The following is a 17,692-nucleotide window of genomic DNA, read 5'->3' as shown; positions in this document are numbered from 1 at the left end:
CCGCACCTTTGTTTCACTGAATACACGAAAAGGAGGGGGAGGGGGGGGGGCTTCGCAGACAGGGTTTGCCACGCTTGACTCAAGCTGGCGCCTCTTGGTTCCTCAGATGACTCCGCAGTTAGCTGGAGCGTTTGCTAGACGACATGCACATCTATTGTAAACACGGAGGCAACGAAGGCAGCTCAGGTAAGCAATGAATGCGTCACAAGGCGGTCAAACACGGAGGCCCACGCGAGATCACCGTGAAAAGGGTCCATATTACCTGCGCGTAATGAAAGTCAATGACCGTTCTGTGATCTGATGAGGCGCGTCGTAGTGGGAGGGGGTTCCTTCCTCCGGATTACTTTCCATTGCCTGGGGTTTCTTTAACATGAACTTAAATGTAATAAGTACGCGAGCGTTTTTTTTTTTCTCATTTCCTCACCGAAATGAGGCCGCTGCGGCCGAGAATCGCACTCGCTACCTGGCGCTCAGCAGCGAAATACCACAGACACTGGACTACCGGGCTGGGTCGCAAAAAGAAAGAAAGAAAGAAAGAAAGAAAGAAAGAAAGAAAGAAAGAAAGAAAGAAAGAAAGAATCCACGTGACGCGGCGCCACGTATGCAGACGAAATGTAAACTGCGGCTGCCTGCGCACGCAAGTAAACGCACTGATGTCTCAATTCCAGAACGCACGCGATAAATGCGAATAATTTTTTTTCTTTGTTTGTTTACTAGGCTCCGGCGTTCTTCGGCATTGTACGACGGTCGATATCACACGCTCGTTTTTCAGAAGGCCGAGTTCTTCGTGGCGTTGCACAGAAAGTAGCGGGGCAAGATAACTAATCAAAATACCTTTCATTTGGTGCTGGTGGTGGTGTTGTTGAATGTAAATGAAGCTTGGGTTAATCAGCGGCCTAACCCCGACTAACCTAATATAAGAAAACGCACTGCCACTTTCAGTTTAAAAGAATTTCGATATTTCTTCTCGCTGAGGTGTTACTTGTATGCGGTCGTAAACGAACTGCTTAATATCTTTTAACTTTGGGCATCTCGTCCATTTTTGCAGAATGCTAGACAGTCAAAGTAAGGAGCTCTATATGTTTGTACGGATGCGATGTTTCTTCCTTTTTTTTTTCGGACGCGAAATTTCCTCCCAGGATGTTACGTACGATTCGTGAATTCAAAGGTGTCCCGCAGCAACAAGTGCTCCATACGATTCTCGCCGCAGTGAAGGGGTGTGTTACTGCGCCAAGTAGACCAGTAGAATTTCATAACGCTTTCAGTTTCGATTTGTCTGAGCACACACCAAACAAGGGAAGCATCGCCACTTGCGACGATCCAGCATTTCCCGAAAAAAGAAAATCAAATATAATGCCGAGTGGCGTGTCTCACTTCTTATTTAATACATGTGTTGCAGAGAATAAGAATTTTTTTTTTTAAATGACGTATCAAACAAACACAAGTGAGTCTGTGGGACTATATTCTAGAGCGCTGTAACGCGCGTGAGCTTAGCTTCCGCAGCTTTCCCCTCATTGCCGCAGAATGTCCGCGACAACAGCGGCCAGCTGTCCAAACCTCGGATCACCACATTCAGAAAGCATAAGGCAGATGCATCGGCCATCCATCAATCGCATTACCAGAAAAGGAAATACATAATCTCGACATCTGGCAAACGCGTTGATTGCATGTACTTGCGGAACGATGTGGCATGTGCAAAAGGAATACATTTTCTGTTGCGCACGAGTTCTTTAATCTGAGTGACGTCACCACACTACCATGTACGCAAGCACATTGCGAAACGCGGCGGTGAGTGGAACTACAGCCCTCGTTTAAAGCACACGGGAGTGACAGAGTACGAAAAACCATCGCCTTCAAGATCGCTGGCTACGGGCGCTGGCTGCAAGTGGCCCGGTCTCGGAGGCCAATGGTCAGACCCATATAGAGTTCCCTACAAGCAACACAAGGAACACTGGCGCTATAGAGCCTAGTAAACCTCAAGTATATGGCATGGAAATGATAGGCAAGTACACGTATTTGTTTTGGTTTGGAACAGCTTCGTAACTTTGCAATTTGATCGTCCGATCATATTGCTTCGTAAATGCAGCAACTTACCAATTAGCATTAGCACACACACGCACACGAAGGACAAATTGCTCTCATGTATTTGGAAAAAAAAAAAGACATTGCAAATTTAGGAAGATATCGCGTAATATAAACACGAACATCTGAAGCTACAAGCACCAAGACTCGACAAATCCATGTACCCATCATTTCCAAAGTGGTTGAACGATAGCAGCAGCAGTAGTGACGTACTGCAGAGGTGACACATAACCGCCTAGGGGGCGCAGTCATCGGATGAAGGGAACGCGACCATGGTGAACGCGTGAAAGGGCGCAGTGAATGGGAAGGGACCTTATTAAGGAAGAGACAATGTGCAAGAAGAAAAAAAAAAGATTGATGCAAGGAATGGCAAAAAAATACCGAGTACCGAGCCGTCCGTATAGTGCTTCCTCGCTGAAAGGTGAAGAGAAAAGCCAAGCAAAGCATCGATCGAACGTTAATCGCAAAGAACAACAAGCAAGCGTAAAAGAAATCAATGAGCAACAAGAGCGACACCGGCTCTGAGGGAAACGCGAGCGACAATTCCTGGTCGGAGACAGTGCCCCGGAGGCATATACGACGGGAGTTCCACTCATTATACACAGGGGGGGGTGGGTGCGAAGGTGCCAATGAGCAGTGCAACACGTCAAACGGAGCGGTCGCTTCCCGAAATTCACAACGCAACGGTAGCACAACCGCAGACCGTGTTCCAAGGTGATTTTTTTTTTTTTATGCGTGCGCATTCACACCACCTTGCTTTCTGCCGACGCAGAAGAACCGACATTTGTGCAAGCTGGTACTTGTCGAACCGTTTTTTTTATTTCACCGGACGACCGCTGTTATTCAGTGATCGCCTATCACGAGATGCGCCTACGGTGTGCGAAATTTCTCGAACGTCGTTGCTGGCTTAATAGCGAAATAGCCTTGCCCAATCAGGCCGTGTGCACCACGCGAATCTTATCACACATTTTCTAACGCAAGCGTTAACGAACGATTGCTTGGCGTATGTACCGTGACACTTGCATAAGTATATTTCACGGTCGCAACCGATGGGTTAAGTTCGACGACGTATACCTGCACTCGCCGCTATCGCTTTGATTTGAGTGCTGCTGGTCTTTGCGGGCACGCCATGGCAACATGAGTTGGATTCTGAACTGAGGCTATTAGTGCTCGGTTTACAGTGTACTATATAGAGACCCCCATTGTGCGCGTTATGTGCATACACACCTCCATTAACGTGAAACCGGTTCGAGCGTATCGAGTCAAGCGTCGGTGCAAAAAGCTCGCCCGGATGACTTTTACAAAAAACTCCCATCTGGATAGACCGACTAACTCACAGGCTCACCTTTCGCATCGCGGCGGAGAGAAAACAAGCGTTGCCTCGCCGCAAGAGGAGAAATGCAAATAATGACACTTCCTCCACGGATCGCACATCGGTTCGGCGGACCCTCTTACCTATTACTACCGTTTCCTATCGATCGACCATCGAATGCGTGTAGATCACCAATGCTGGTCGCGTCCATTTGGTGCGCGATGCTATTACGACGCAACAAGTTATGAGCAACCGTTTCGACCTTTGCAATGCTGAAACGTCGAACATCGTCTGAAATGCCAAACTTCAGCTGCTGTGGCAATTTGTTCCCACGGCGACGACATGTCACCGCGAGAACTACAGCACCGAGGCAAGAAAACTGCGCGCGAACCGCTGTCTACAACTGCGAACCGCTCACCCGACCTGGCACCGGCCGACCTCAACCGCGTGTGCTATCGCGGCTCAATTAAAGCACTGGAATATTTGATACCTTACCTTAACCCTTAAGCTTTCGCCCACTAAAAGAGTTACTAAAGAGAAATACTAAATCAGCTTTAATTAATGACCGCGACAACCACTGTAACAGGTGACCACACAGAATACACTTCGACAATATTATACTGTTTATCCGCACTTCCTTGGCTGCTTTTCTTCCTTTTCTCTCATCTTAAAGACCCCGTTTCCCTGCCTCCAGTAAGGCGTGGTCAACCGCAGATGTCCCCTAGTTAACCTCGCCTTGTCCAAATTTAATATATATATATATATATATATATATATATATATATATATATATATATATATATATATATATATATATATATATATATATCCTTCGGCTGAGGTTACAGAGAAGGAATCGCTAAGCGTCAAGCTGAGCCCACTGACACCAGCGAAGTCATCACGCTGAAGATGCATGTAGGGTGAGCTACGAGGTTCGCTGTGATTACAGGGGAGGAGGAGGAAAGAGAGCAGCACTCACTGCGAGGTACTGGGGCGTGACGGTGCCGAGGTTGACGAAGTTGGCCATGGTCCACAGGTTGGTCATGACCTGCTGCTGACGCTTCTGCTCCTTCTCCTTCTGCGTGTCGGCGAACTTCACCACCATCGGGTTGTTGCAGCCCTGCGTCACAGAGCGGGGAGAACAGGAAGAAGGCAGTTTTAGGAGGGACGACTTGCGCACCTTAGTTTTCAAGCAATGAACGACAATCCAGTGGGCATCATTAAGGAGTGTGCAATAGAAGTCCGTGATAACTCCGTTAGACAGGATACCAGTAAGCTCTCGCAGGAGACGAAAGATCTGATCAAGAAGCGCCCTCCCCCCCCCCCCCCCCCCCCCAATGTATGAAAGCCTCTAACTTTCGAAGTTAATCAACAAGCGTAAGACAGCTGACACAAGAAAGTATAATATGGATAGAATTGAACATGCTCTCAGGAACGGAGGAAGCCTACAAGCAGTGAAGCAGAAACTAGGAATTGGCAAGAATCAGATGTATGCGTTAAGAGACAAAGCCGGCAATATCATTACTAATATGGATGAGATAGTTCAAGTGGCTTAGGAGTTCTATACAGATTTATACAGTGCCAGTGGCAACCACGACGATAATGGAAGAGATAATAGTCCACAGGAATTCGAAATCCCACAGGTAACGCCGGAAGAAGTAAAGAAAGCCTTGGGAGCTATGCAAAAGGGGAAGGCAGCTGGGGTGGGTCAGGTAACAGCAGATTTGTTGAAGGATGGTGGGCAGATTATTCTAGAGAAACTGCCCACCCTGTATACGCAATGTTTCATGACCTCGAGCGTACCGGAATCTTGGAAAAACGCTAGCATAATCCTAATCCATAAGAAAGGGGACGCCAAAGACTTGAAAAATTATAGACCGATCAGCTTACTGTCCGTTGCCTACAAAGTATTTACAAAGGTAATTGCAAATAGAATCAGGAACACCTTAGACTTCTGTCAACCAAAGGACCAGGCAGGATTCCGTAAAGGCTACTCAACAATAGACCATATTCACACTATCAATCAAGTGATAGAGAAATGCGCAGAATATAACCAACCCTTATATATAGCTTTCAATGATTACGAGAAAGCGTTTGATTCTGTCGAAACCTCAGCAGTCATGGAGGCATTACGGAATCAGGGTGTAGACGAGCCGTATGTAAAAATACTGAAAGATATCTATAGCGGCTCCACAGCCACCATAGTCCTCCATAAAGAAGGCAACAAAATCCCAGTAAAGAAAGGCGTCAGGCAGGGAGATACGATCTCTCCAATGCTATTCACAGCGAGTTTACAGGAGATATTCAGAGACCTGGATTGGGAAGAATTGGGGATAAACGTTAATGGAGAATACCTTAGTAACTTGCGATTCGCTGATGATATTGCCTTGCTTAGTAACTCAGGGGACCAATTGCAATGCATGCTCACTGACCTGGAGAGGCAAAGCAGAAGAGTGGGTCTAAAAATTAATCTGCAGAAAACTAAAGTAATGCTTAACAGTCTCGGGAGAGCACAGCAATTTACAATAGGCAGCGAGGCACTGGAAGTCGTAAGGGAATACATCTACTTAGGGCAGGTAGTGACGGCGGATCCGGATCATGAGACGGAAATAATCAGAAGAATAAGAATGGGTTGGGGTGCGTTTGGCAGGCATTCTCAGATCATGAACAGTAGGTGGCCATTATCCCTCAAGAGAAAAGTGTATAGTAGCTGTGTCTTACCAGTACTCACCTACGCGGTAGAAACTGGAGGCTTACGAAAATGGTTCTACTTAAATTGAGGACGACGCAACGAGCTATGGAAAGAAGAATGATGGGCGTAACGTTAAGGGATAAGAAAAGAGCAGATTGGGTGAGGGAACAAACGCGAGTTAATGACATCTTAGTTGAAATCAAGAAAAAGAAATGGGCATGGGCAGGACATGTAATGAGGAGGGAAGATAACCGATGGTCATTAAGGGTTACGGACTGGATTCCAAGGGAAGGGAAGCGTAGCAGGGGGCGGCAGAAAGTTAGGTGGGCGGATGAGGTTAAGAAGTTTGCAGGGAAGACATGGCCACAATTAGTACATGGCCGGGGTTGTTGGAGAAGTATGGGAGAGGCCTTTGCCCTGCAGTGGGCGTAACCAGGCTGATGATGATGATGATGATGATGACATGCGCACCGGCAGAGGCACCAGGAACGCTTGCAAAGCATGCGCGGGCTAACCCAGGGCAAATCCGATTACTAATACCGCTTACGGAAAACTGGAGGCGCGGAGTGCTGGTGGCGCCACCTGGTGACGCTGAGCTCGACTAGAGACCACGAAACTAACGGCAACGACCATGCTCCCTTACTGTTGGTGCAGCAGACGTAGGTAGAAACAATTATTAGCTTGTTGCGACTTTCAACGCGATTAGTATCCCTAGGGTACTTGACGTCCTTTCGAGAATCTGTCTGTGTCTGTATGGGTCAGTGGGTAGGTAGTCCACGGTCTAACGGGTAGTGCACAGGGCTACTGTGATGAGGGAACAGGATTCCAAACTAGCTGTTCCCTGGGTATGTGGCACTGGACACGTGCCGTTCTTCAAGGACATGAAAAAATCCTTAAAAGCATATTCGGTGCTCGGCGGAACCACACCCCCGCGCCTAGCGCGGACTTTGCGGCGGCTGCACTAGATGGCGCAGCTTGTGCAGTGGGAAGCGCGAGAGAGAATTTCGGCTGGATGCACGTTTGGGCATCGTCAATACGGTGTATCGCTACACTGCTTCGATGCTAATCGAATTGATATCGACATTCTTCGTGCGATGAGCTCTGCTGGATCTATTTCTTTTTTTACTACAGCGAGGACATACTGCAACTAGCTAGTGCTACTGTCACGTTTTGTTTGTGCAAATCGTCGCCAAATCTCACCAACAGCGCTACTTGTTCTCCACTCTTCCGGTATTTCGGTAATGGGAAAAGCAAATAGATTTTAATGGGAAATAGATCTAACTAGTCCGTATGATACAGTGGTGAAGACTCGCACTTATAGTTAGGATCAAACTGTAGGCGGCAGCAGAAGCGCTGCCACGGGCATAGCAAAAGCGGTACGTACACATATTTTGAACGCACAAGAGAACGCACTAGAAGGCCCCTTTAGGGACCCTTTAACAGCTGCGTTCCTTGCAGTCCAATGCAAATATCGGGCGTTAAAGAGTGTGAACTATTAAGAATCACGTGCAACGCAAGATCTCAAAGCGGTAATTTAGGCCCACTTTGTTTTCTTAGAAATAGAATATCTCAGTCGCTGAAAGGCACCAAAGCCAACCTGTGGAGGCCGGCCCCACCTTCCAAATGCCGCGTTCACCGCCATTGATCCGCAATATACCATTAAAGGAAAAGGCTAAGCAGAATGCACCAGTTAGTTTCCGCGGATTCCAAAAAATCGAACGCAGTAACATCTGGCGTATATCGGCGACCCGCACGAAGACGCAACGGGCGATAGAGGCTAATGGCCAAATACAGCGGTGACACTAAACCAAATAAGGAAGTCTGAAAATCTGCCAACAACAACAGCAACAACAACAAAAAAGATCATGCAGGTCCAACGTACATGCTGAATCTATGCGTGAAGCGAAGCTTTATACTGGAATGGTTAACTAAATGCTATGCAAACTAACGGTTGTGAATCAATTTCGTTTACTTTCATTCCGTGCAAACGTGTGGTCTGAATGGAAGGTCTATGTTTATGCCGAGGAATGAGTCATGGGCGACGGTGGAACGACGACGTCGCCATGGCGTGTAAGCCAGCGCGCAATGGACGAGTCTTTCTCGAAACACGAAGCTCTCTTTACTGATTGACTGACACAGAGGCCTAGGCTGCGTGCCGCCACATTGAGCTGGTGCGAGTACACGTGGAGAGAAAAAGGCGTAGCAAAGGGAAAAGAGAGGGGCACAGCGTGGAATACAACACGACGATTCAACAGCGCCGCAGTTTTTTCGTGCGGTGCAATGAAGCGAGGTGTTCGGCTATGGCGGTGGTCGATGCACGGAAATCGAAACTATACGAGGGCAAGGTTGGGCCGGAGGAGCACGGAGGGCGCATGCGGGCGGCTGCAGTGTGCGAGAGACGCGCGCATGCACGCACGCGCGAACTCACACGTAAATGGTAGCGGAAGGGAGAATATAGGAGGGGGGGGGTAGTCGAAGTTATCGATCGGACACAAGTCTGCGACCGCTATAGGAAGAAAGCGATCGTGCAGAAGGACAGCGCATATTTATTCTTTGTGCTTTCAATGAAAACTGTCTAGCGTTGGTCGACCAGGGTGGAAACGTGGGTCAGTTGATTCGACAGTACCAATGGTAAATCAGGCCCAAGGACACGGTGGAGAGGAGACGCCACGGGCTCAGGCGCAGTGTTACACGTCTTCCGTCCGCGTCGCCAATTCCGATCGCCACGACGTGATCTGAAGTCCGACGCAACACTGCAAGTTTTTTTGCGTTGTTAGATTTGAAGGTATGTCCACATTTTCCGGTCCCACGTTCCCCTTTCGGCTGAACGAATTGAAGCTTCACGTCAAGATTACTCACGCGACAACTGAATCAACCACTGAAGAAAAGAAAAACCGGTGGAAACTGTGTTACAGTACCTGTTTCAGATGTGCTGCAAGTGATTCAAAGTGTGGCGCTGTAAACCGACAGCTCGTACCTTCTAATGTAACACTATGCAAGCGTCAGTAGAGATGATTACCAAGATGGGACGTGATCGTCGAAGCGGTCTGAGCGTGCTTGAAGAGGGCGACTTGTTCTTTCAGATCCGACTAATCCGCGCTACAAATGTTACTGGAAAACAACGCGACTGTTACGGTTGTTTTCAGGTATAACCCAGACAGAGCAACTTATTAGGAAACGCGCATTCGGGTATGAGACTGCGCACAAAACCCGTGGAAGCGATAGTGGCAAGAGTGCGATCCGATCACTCATATAAGGTGGCCATTTTTTCCCTCTTGGCGCGCGGCGATTGACTCTATAATGTGTCTGGGCGCCGCCCCTCGAGCGAACCTCTTGGTAAGGAACAGTTCAACAGTGCCCTTATCGCTCTCGCAGCTTGCCTTTATTCCGTCCCTCCCCATTTTCACACGATTTCCGCGCAACTTCGCCGGCCACTGCCGTTACGCCCAGTCTCAGGAAACCTCCTCGATGCAGCGCTCGGCGAAGCAAGCATAACGCGCGTTTACGACACCCGTCGAACGCGCGCGCTCCGTTCACGGCCAATTTGCGAACGGCGAGATTAGGCTTGCGTTCGACGTCGCACGTGCCCGTTAAAGAAGGTCCTTATATCACCCCACTCCACCTCACTAAATCTGTGCAGTGCGGCCAAGCCTATAGTTACACTCCATCAGCCTGCTCTTTCTCAACTAGGCCCAGGAGAAACTGCACTTCGCTATTCCTTTCACGGTGGCGCTGGCTTCGAGCAGGAACAATTAACAGCGCCCCCTGCACTCTGCAGTGAGGCAGCCGCGCAGGGCTCGTGCCGGCGGTGCCGTGCGGATGCTGCACGTGCAAGAACTGACACTCAACTGGCTCAAACAAAGTTCGCGAAGTGCACGACGAACCTAATTGATCTTACACTTCACTTCACCAACTCCATTGCAGTACTGCGAAAGGTACACCGGTCGTGCTAGCCAACCGGAACACAGAACCAGAAGAGAGGCTCTTCCGTTGTTCCGCCTCTGATCGCTCCACACTGAATGAAGGATTCGCGGAGGGATCAGTGACGCACAAAGAGCGAGTCATCCCGCCTTTTAACACGCAGCGGGCTCTCGTTACGTGATTGGCTCACCTGAGCACCAGCCTTGCCCTTGCCAGCCAGTCAGTAACGGAATTCGGAGCAGTGAAAAAAAAAATTACAACATCGCACGAAACTCATAGGCGTCAGGAAGACGCAAGACAAACGGACGCGCTTACGTCGTACCTACGTCTTTTCTTTCGTCCGTGTCCCTCTGTCTGGTTTACAATTCGTGACGTCCAAACAAGTAGCCCAAGCTTCCATCCCAGCAACGAGCGCCGGATGAGTGTTCCATGAAAGGCAGGGCGAGGGATCGCGCGCTGCGAATCATTTCGATCAATCAACAGCCCTAAGAGGGCTGAGAGTATAAATAAATAAATAAATTTCCGCGAATATTTCATTCAGTCGGCGTCGCGCAGAGTGGGATGGGCGACGGACAACCGGGAATTCCCGCTTCCGGTTCTCTTTTTCCGGTTGGCTGACGCGCGACCGGCAGCTCTCGCTGCGGTGCGCGGAACTGGTTGAGGCGGGAGAGCACAGATCCCGCTCGAGCGCGGTGAGCAAACAAGGCTAGCGAGAGGTGCGCGAGGTCGTTAACCCCCCTCGGCCAAATACTGTCGTCACGCACATACGCCACGAGCTCAGCGGACTCCTCCTCCGCATGACACCGTATTACGCTCTCAACGTACTGGAGCAATGCGCGTCGTCACAGAGTACGTCGCTACGTTGCCAGCGTGACCAAGCCTGGCCTGGAGGAGGACCCGGATGAACGATTAGGTAATTATACGGAGCGAAATGGACGCGGTCATGGGGCACGTGCAAGATGAAGTGCGCCAACTGAGAGCTCGACTTCGTTCAGAGCAAAAAAAAAAAAAAAAAACTGCTTTATATACAGACGGCAGTTACGTAATAACGGTGAACTTACTCGCTAAGCAATAAGGAACGAAGTGTACACATTCGATACGAAAAGCGTTACAGATCGCATTAGCCGAAAGAACGGCAGTTATCCAAGCGTGGTCAGCTCGGCTAGTTGGTGTTGTTAGCCCAGGTCCGGCGTTGTTGTTGTCCCTCTCTGCTCGTCCGTGTTTATTCGTGCAATTTGTGCAAGTTTATTTGTGCAAGAAAAGCAATTCGTTATCGAGAAGGGACAAACAGCACACGAGCGTCGTCTTTTCCGCTGTCGCAATTATTCGGGCTATCTTGCCACTCTCTCAGTCTTACCTCGACCTGTGCCGATGAATTCGGTGCGAGTGAACCACCAGAGTAAGAGCTCGAGAGAGAAAGGAGGTTGCACCGAGCACAGAGTTCCACACAATTACACTAGAGGGAACGGAGGCGCTAGTGTCTATATAGTAGCTACAAGCAGGGATGTTCAGCCAGCGTGGAAATGATTGGTAGTAGATGTATTTGCCTAAACTTCGTCCTCATGGCTTTAAATGGCCTCGCGAGATTGCAAAGGGTTTATTTTTAAGCTCTGCGTTATAAATAATTGAAGATATACACTGTTATTATTATCCGACGGTAGGATTCGAACACAGGACCTCTAGCAAAATATGCCGATATTAAAACCATTACGCCTCGGACACGTGAGCAAGCGAAGCCACTGCAATTAGTAGCGATTATGCGTGCTTGCAGAGTCTTACTTTCTGCAATAAGGAAAGTACAGAATGCTTTGAAACTTAGGCCAATTTAGGGCTGGATAAAGCGTAATAGACGAAGCGACAAGAACGTCTGAAGTTCCAAGCACGAAGATCAGACAAATCCATCTACTCTACCCATCATTCCCATGGTGGCCGAACGATAGTAGAGCCAGAGTTCCCTCTAGTAATAACTGCAGGAATCTCTATGGCATAGAGGGGATAGAGAGAGAGAGAGAGAGAGAGAGAGAGAGAGAGAGAGAGAGAGAGAGAGAGAGAGACGCTATTGTTGCTTTACTGCCGAGAATATGGCTGAGCGCCAAGAATGGCATAAAAAACGCGCATCCATAACGAGAAAAGGGGGAGAGGATGGAGAGGAGGAAGGGGAGAAGACTGCGGTCCGCACTGAATCGCCAACGAATAATACAAGGTGTCCAAGCTCCGCACAGCGACGTCAAGGGAACGCTGTGGTCAAGAGCTAGTTGACTCGTAGCGCCCGCAATAAAAATTGGAAACAACGGTCTATTTTTTTATGACTTCACGGCTCTCAGCACCCATGCGCGTTTTGTTCGCTAGAAGTGTTGATAAGGATTATAGTTTTAAAGCCATGTGAAGCCGTGCTCAGAGGGCATATATATAAGGTATTCCAGCTAACCTTAGCCAAGCGGCTACAAAAAGAAAAAAATGAGAAAAAAAAGAAGGAACAGGTTAAAAAAAACACGGTGCAAGATACAATAAAAATACAATTAAAAGATGTGGCGAGTGAACAGCATAGGCGTTAAAATTGCATCTGGCCCCGTGCTTTTTAAATATTTTTTGAACAGTATGGCTAACGTTAACTGGAACGCGCGGTATATTCAAACTTGACCAGACACGCCGGCCTGCGATAGGAGGAACACAGTCTGGTATCGCGACGTCTCACAAACCGCACATTAAGTGCGTAAAGGTTGAATGCAGTGCATTAAACAGGTCAACGAAGATAGTTAATATGCACTGTCACAAGAATGGTTCCTTCGCCTGTTTATTGGGGGGAAGGTGACTGAGGGAAATGGAATGATATGATTAGCGGAGAATGAGAACAAAGAATACGTTAGAATAAAAAAAGGGCCTAAAAACTGATCAAACGTTCTCCTACTTACACAGAAAAGAGGATAACACCTCAGAGAAGAATGGGAAAAGCGTACACTTATATAACAATGATGATGGAAGACAAGAGCGTGGGGATTCCTACACGGAAGACAGAATGCGCAGAACACGAAAAAAAAAAGCTGACTGTAAAGCCCGCCTTTGGATGAAACACATACGAGCAGTAAGAACAAAGACTCAACGGAAACCACAACAACAACCACCATAACAACAACCAAAGAGAACTCAGTGCGAGCGCGACGACAGAGAGCACTCGGAATAAATGTCGCGCTTCTCTGCTCGCGAGAAGCGCCGGAGAAGCAGTCCGAGCGGAACTCATCTCGTTTCTCCATTGGCGAGCGGCGGAGACGCGCGCGCTACTCAACTTTGCACTCAAAACAGCGCGGGCGCGGCATCAGAGCCTTAAAGCGGGCTCCACTGCAAGGCACACGCACAACTCGCAACGCGTGCACTCAGCGCCGATAGGTGGCGCATGCGCGCATGCTTGGCAAAACCGCAGTCGGCGAGAGCGGCGGCGCCATACTTAAGCGAGCGAAGAGCAAAGCGGTGGTAGAAAGAACGGAAAAGGAATGGCGAAAAAAAGAAATAGTAACAGTGCCTCATCGGCACTTTCTTAAAGCATGTGCCGAAAGACTCGTAAACATTCGCTTACAGAAGACGTGCCATAGTTCACAAACGCCGCAGTTTCTTGTTTTGCGCTCAAGCTTTCGTGTTCATTCTGAATTTATTTTTTTTTCTCTTTCCGGTTTACTACGCGTTTGTGTTATACGCCAAGCTGTTTACGTTCTGCCGATTAATGCGTACGTCCCACGAAGTGTTTTGTTGGGACGAAGTGACAATACCGTTGGCCCCTGTGTTACGTCTCCATACGGCGACGAGCATTTATTGGACGTTTCCTTCGAGGCAGCTCCTTTCATCAGCGCCGTCCACTGACCGCCGACAGTGACCGACACCGACTGTGACGGGCAAACAACGAAGTTCACTTAGAAGCGAGAACGCATCCGCCGCTCTCCGTGGAAGCGGTGACGAGCTTGAAGACCAGCCTCCTGACCGTGACAAGATGGCCGTCACAGAATTTGAATTATGGGGTTTTACGTGCCAAAACCACTTTCTGATTATGAGGCACGCCGTAGTGGGGGGACTCCGGAAATTTCGACACCTGGGGTTCTTTAACGTGCACCTAAATCTAAGTACACGGGTGTTTTCGCATTTCGCCCCCATGGAAATGCGGCCGCCGTGGCCGGGATTCGATCCTGCGACCTCGTGCTCAGCAGCCCAACACCATAGCCACTGAGCAACCACGGCGGGTGGCCGCCACAGAGAGCGAGGAACCAGGTCGACGACTTCCGTGGAAGAAGCATGAACACCTGTTTGCAGGTTGCCTCGTTCACGCTTCGAAGTTCGGATATCAGAGGTGGCGTTCTGTGGACAGTACCACCCCTCCGAATGGCCGCAGCAAGATCATCAAATTCCCTTCTGTAGGAAACTAGGGAAGAACAACAGCTTGTTGCAGTGTGAGGTGTCCTGACGTCTGCAGACACATGTGCACTGACTACAACCTGACTACGTGTTTCAATATGCAAATAATGCCGAATAGGCCTTTCACTCCTACTCCCGGACGCACTGATCGCTGTGCCCGAAGGATTCTTGGCCTAAACGCTACCCTGAGTCCCAACAGCCCTAAGAGCTCCATTCCTTTAGTACCTCGATAGCGTTAAGAAACATGCTCAAATATAAGCTACGGAAGAAGGAACGAACCCCCTTCGCCCTTCTTTCCCATCAATCGCAAACTCAAGTGAGATGGACCCCATTATCAACTATAACGAAATGCCGCTTGGAACTCGCGCTAAGTATGAATGGATGGAAACAACTTTATTCTGAATCCGGCAAATTTGATGACCCGGGCTCAGGTCTCCCATGAGGGGACTTCGAGGCCTTGCCTCGTCGCCGCCTCTCGGGCTTGCTGGACAGCCCACTCTTGTGTCTTGAGGTTGGAGCTGCGCAGAGCGGCGGCCCACTTCGACGCAAGAGCCTCCGGAGCTACTGCCATTGTAGCTGATGTAACCCGACACTCCCACAACATGTGTGACAGCGTCGCTCTAGTGTCCTGACATAATTTGCAAAGAGCATTCGGGTATTGCGCGGGGAAAATGTGCTGCAATCGCACTGGACTGGGGAATGTTTGTGTTTGCAATTGTCGCCAGATGACTGCCTGGCGACGTTTCAGCATGGGGTGAAGTGGGGGCAGCAACCGCCTGCCTAGCTGGTAGTGCTTGGTGATGTCATTGTACCTGACCAGGCGTTCTCGCGTGCTTTGAGCCAGCAGTTCCGAACTCGAAGAGGCGGTCCCCGATTCTGTGCGGCGGGTCAGTTCTCACGCAGAGCATCATCCCTTGCCTGTATTAGGATGAGCGATGCTAAACAAGTTTATAGGCTGGAAAGCAATTATTTCAAAACTCTGTATTCATTGAATTGGAGGGCAAAAAGATGACCGGTCTTAAATTCCCTTTTCCGAGACATCTGCGCCGGTATGTGTACGTCAGCCTGAAGTCGCGTGCCTCAAAGTGTTTTTATCATGTCTGGACCATTTTGGCGCCCCCACACGGCAGACTCATTAACCATCAAACAGCGTACACTGCAGATTTCCCTCAGACTGAGTAAAACTGCGTAATTTATCCTAATAATTACGACAGCGTCAACCGCCTTTCGAAGTCTAAGTTGCTTAAGCCTTCTCTTACGATTTGTGCAGATATGTTTCAGTACACAGCGCGGGCGAGTCCCTCGGGATCGTTCATTCCGAAATCTCAATCTGACATCTGTTATAGGATCAATTTTCGAAAACATGATGTAGATAAGCTTCGATAGAGGGAGGACGCAGTCCACGTAGCAGTGGGCGGACCTTTTATCACTCTAATACGTGATGGAGATTTACAAAGGAATACACTTTTATTTACTTTCGTTCTCCCAAATTCCGTCCAAAGGAATCTCACATACGCAGCAGACAAACGAGTTCCAGAACGTGAGTTTAAGAGTCCCCAACAGATAAGGCCTGCACGTTCGCATGCTGACTTACAAGCTTCGCTTCCCAGGGCTACCCATTAGAAGAGCTGCGAGTAACTGATTGATTTGACTGATGAGGGAGCAACTAGTTTGGATTGTGCCTAGCAAAGTGCGCGTTCGCGCGCGCGCGCGCGCACACACACACACACACACACACACACACACACACACACACACACACACACACACACACACACACACACACACACACACACACACAAGACAGTGTTTTCACGCGCCAAAAAGAGCACGATCCGATTATGAGGCACGCCGTAGTGGGGGCGACTTCGAATTTTGACCACGTGGGTTTCTTCAACGTGCACCTAAATCTATGAGCCCACGAGCGTGTTTAGCATCTCGTCCGCACTGAAATGCGGTGTTGTATAGCGCCCCGTGGACGCCACACTGCGGGTGTCTATGCAAATATTAACGCGAGGTTGCACGAATTCGAACGCCACTCAAAACGGCTGTCGCGGCTGAGAAACAAACGCGCGGCCCGGCGCTCGTCAGCAAAAGGCCACAGCAAGCGGGCTGGGCCAGCGTGGGGTGGATGCCGCCCCTCCCCCTCGACTCTCTCGACTATACTTCGCCGCACGCGCAAGGGGAGAAATTAAACGAGAAGCGGTTCCGGGACACTTCCTTATTTCGGGACGCTACGCGACAAAAGCTGGCGCCGAGGAAACTCCCTCAACCCTTCCCGTCGAACTTGGCGAGGGAGAAAAGGGAAGTCAGTGCCTGGGCACCTTTTCCAGCGCCTCTTCCCCCTCACCCGCAGCCCCCGTGCCTCCCGCGGGAAATTCTCTCCAATCGGAGCTGCCTCGCAAGCCCCCTAATCCCCAGGAACCTCAGGCGGCAGCCTCGGAATGCACCTCGAAAACGGGAAGATGGGGAAGCGAGCGATTCGCGGGAATCGGCCCCGGAATGACAAGCAAAACCGAGCGAGACAAATGGGGAGAATTACGTAGGAATGGGGCCGCGACACGCCGTCGACGCGGCAAAAACAATCACCTGCCTTTGCTTGATGCAAAAAACTAAGAAAGGCCCTCAAATTTTAAGGAAAACTTTGCAAGACATTTCGGGAAACATGCTTCAAACACCGCGTCGGCAGTTAGCGATTGCAGCAGTTGTTTACAAAACGCTAACATAGTCCAGCGTTATACGGGGCCGCTCAGTGGCTTAGTGGTTAGCATATATATATATATATATATATATATATATATATATGATAGCGTTCCCTCGTTGCCGTTTCCTACGAAAGCACTTAAGCCTTACACGCGCGGTGAGGTGAATTCTGCTTTTATGGGTAAGCTACTTTAACGTACGAGGAAACTGCACGGTACCAAACACATGAATTGATCAGGATCCCGTAATTAACGCTAGCGATGAACACCGATCATCCTAGATTCAATTTTTTTTATCACGCGAGTTATGAAGAACGTAAGCGCAACACATTTCAGGATGCACGTACTGTGAAAACAATATTTCGTGGAATAACATAAAGACTGGCAAACAGGAAAATCGTTCAATTTTTTTGTCTTTCCGTAAACGACGTGGCAGTTAAGGGGTCAAATAAAAAGAACGCAGCATTCGATGTTTCTTTATTTTAAAGGTGGGCAGGAGCTAAAAAAGGCAAGCACGCGAAACAAAAACGATCGCCAAAGATATTCGAACGGGCAAGCAAAACACTAGGTCAAAGAAAAAAAAAG

General features: G+C 49.1%; 1 protein-coding gene across 18 annotated transcripts in view; it reads right to left on the bottom strand.

Annotated features, from left to right (window-relative positions):
• The window catches only part of LOC142563544 (CUGBP Elav-like family member 1-A), a 571,451-nt gene that overhangs the window by 63,838 nt on the left and 489,921 nt on the right, over positions 1-17,692 (bottom strand). For all 18 annotated transcript variants that reach the window (XM_075674113.1, XM_075674114.1, XM_075674110.1 and 15 more), the window contains one exon: positions 4,374-4,514. In XM_075674113.1, the coding sequence (XP_075530228.1) occupies positions 4,374-4,514 (141 nt within the window). The remainder of the gene's footprint in view (positions 1-4,373; positions 4,515-17,692) is intronic.

This window comes from Dermacentor variabilis, chromosome 11 (assembly GCF_050947875.1).
Source record: "Dermacentor variabilis isolate Ectoservices chromosome 11, ASM5094787v1, whole genome shotgun sequence".
Taxonomy (NCBI): Eukaryota; Metazoa; Arthropoda; class Arachnida; order Ixodida; family Ixodidae; genus Dermacentor; species Dermacentor variabilis.
Note: the sequence above shows the minus strand (reverse complement) of the source record. Positions and strands in the feature narration are given on the sequence as shown.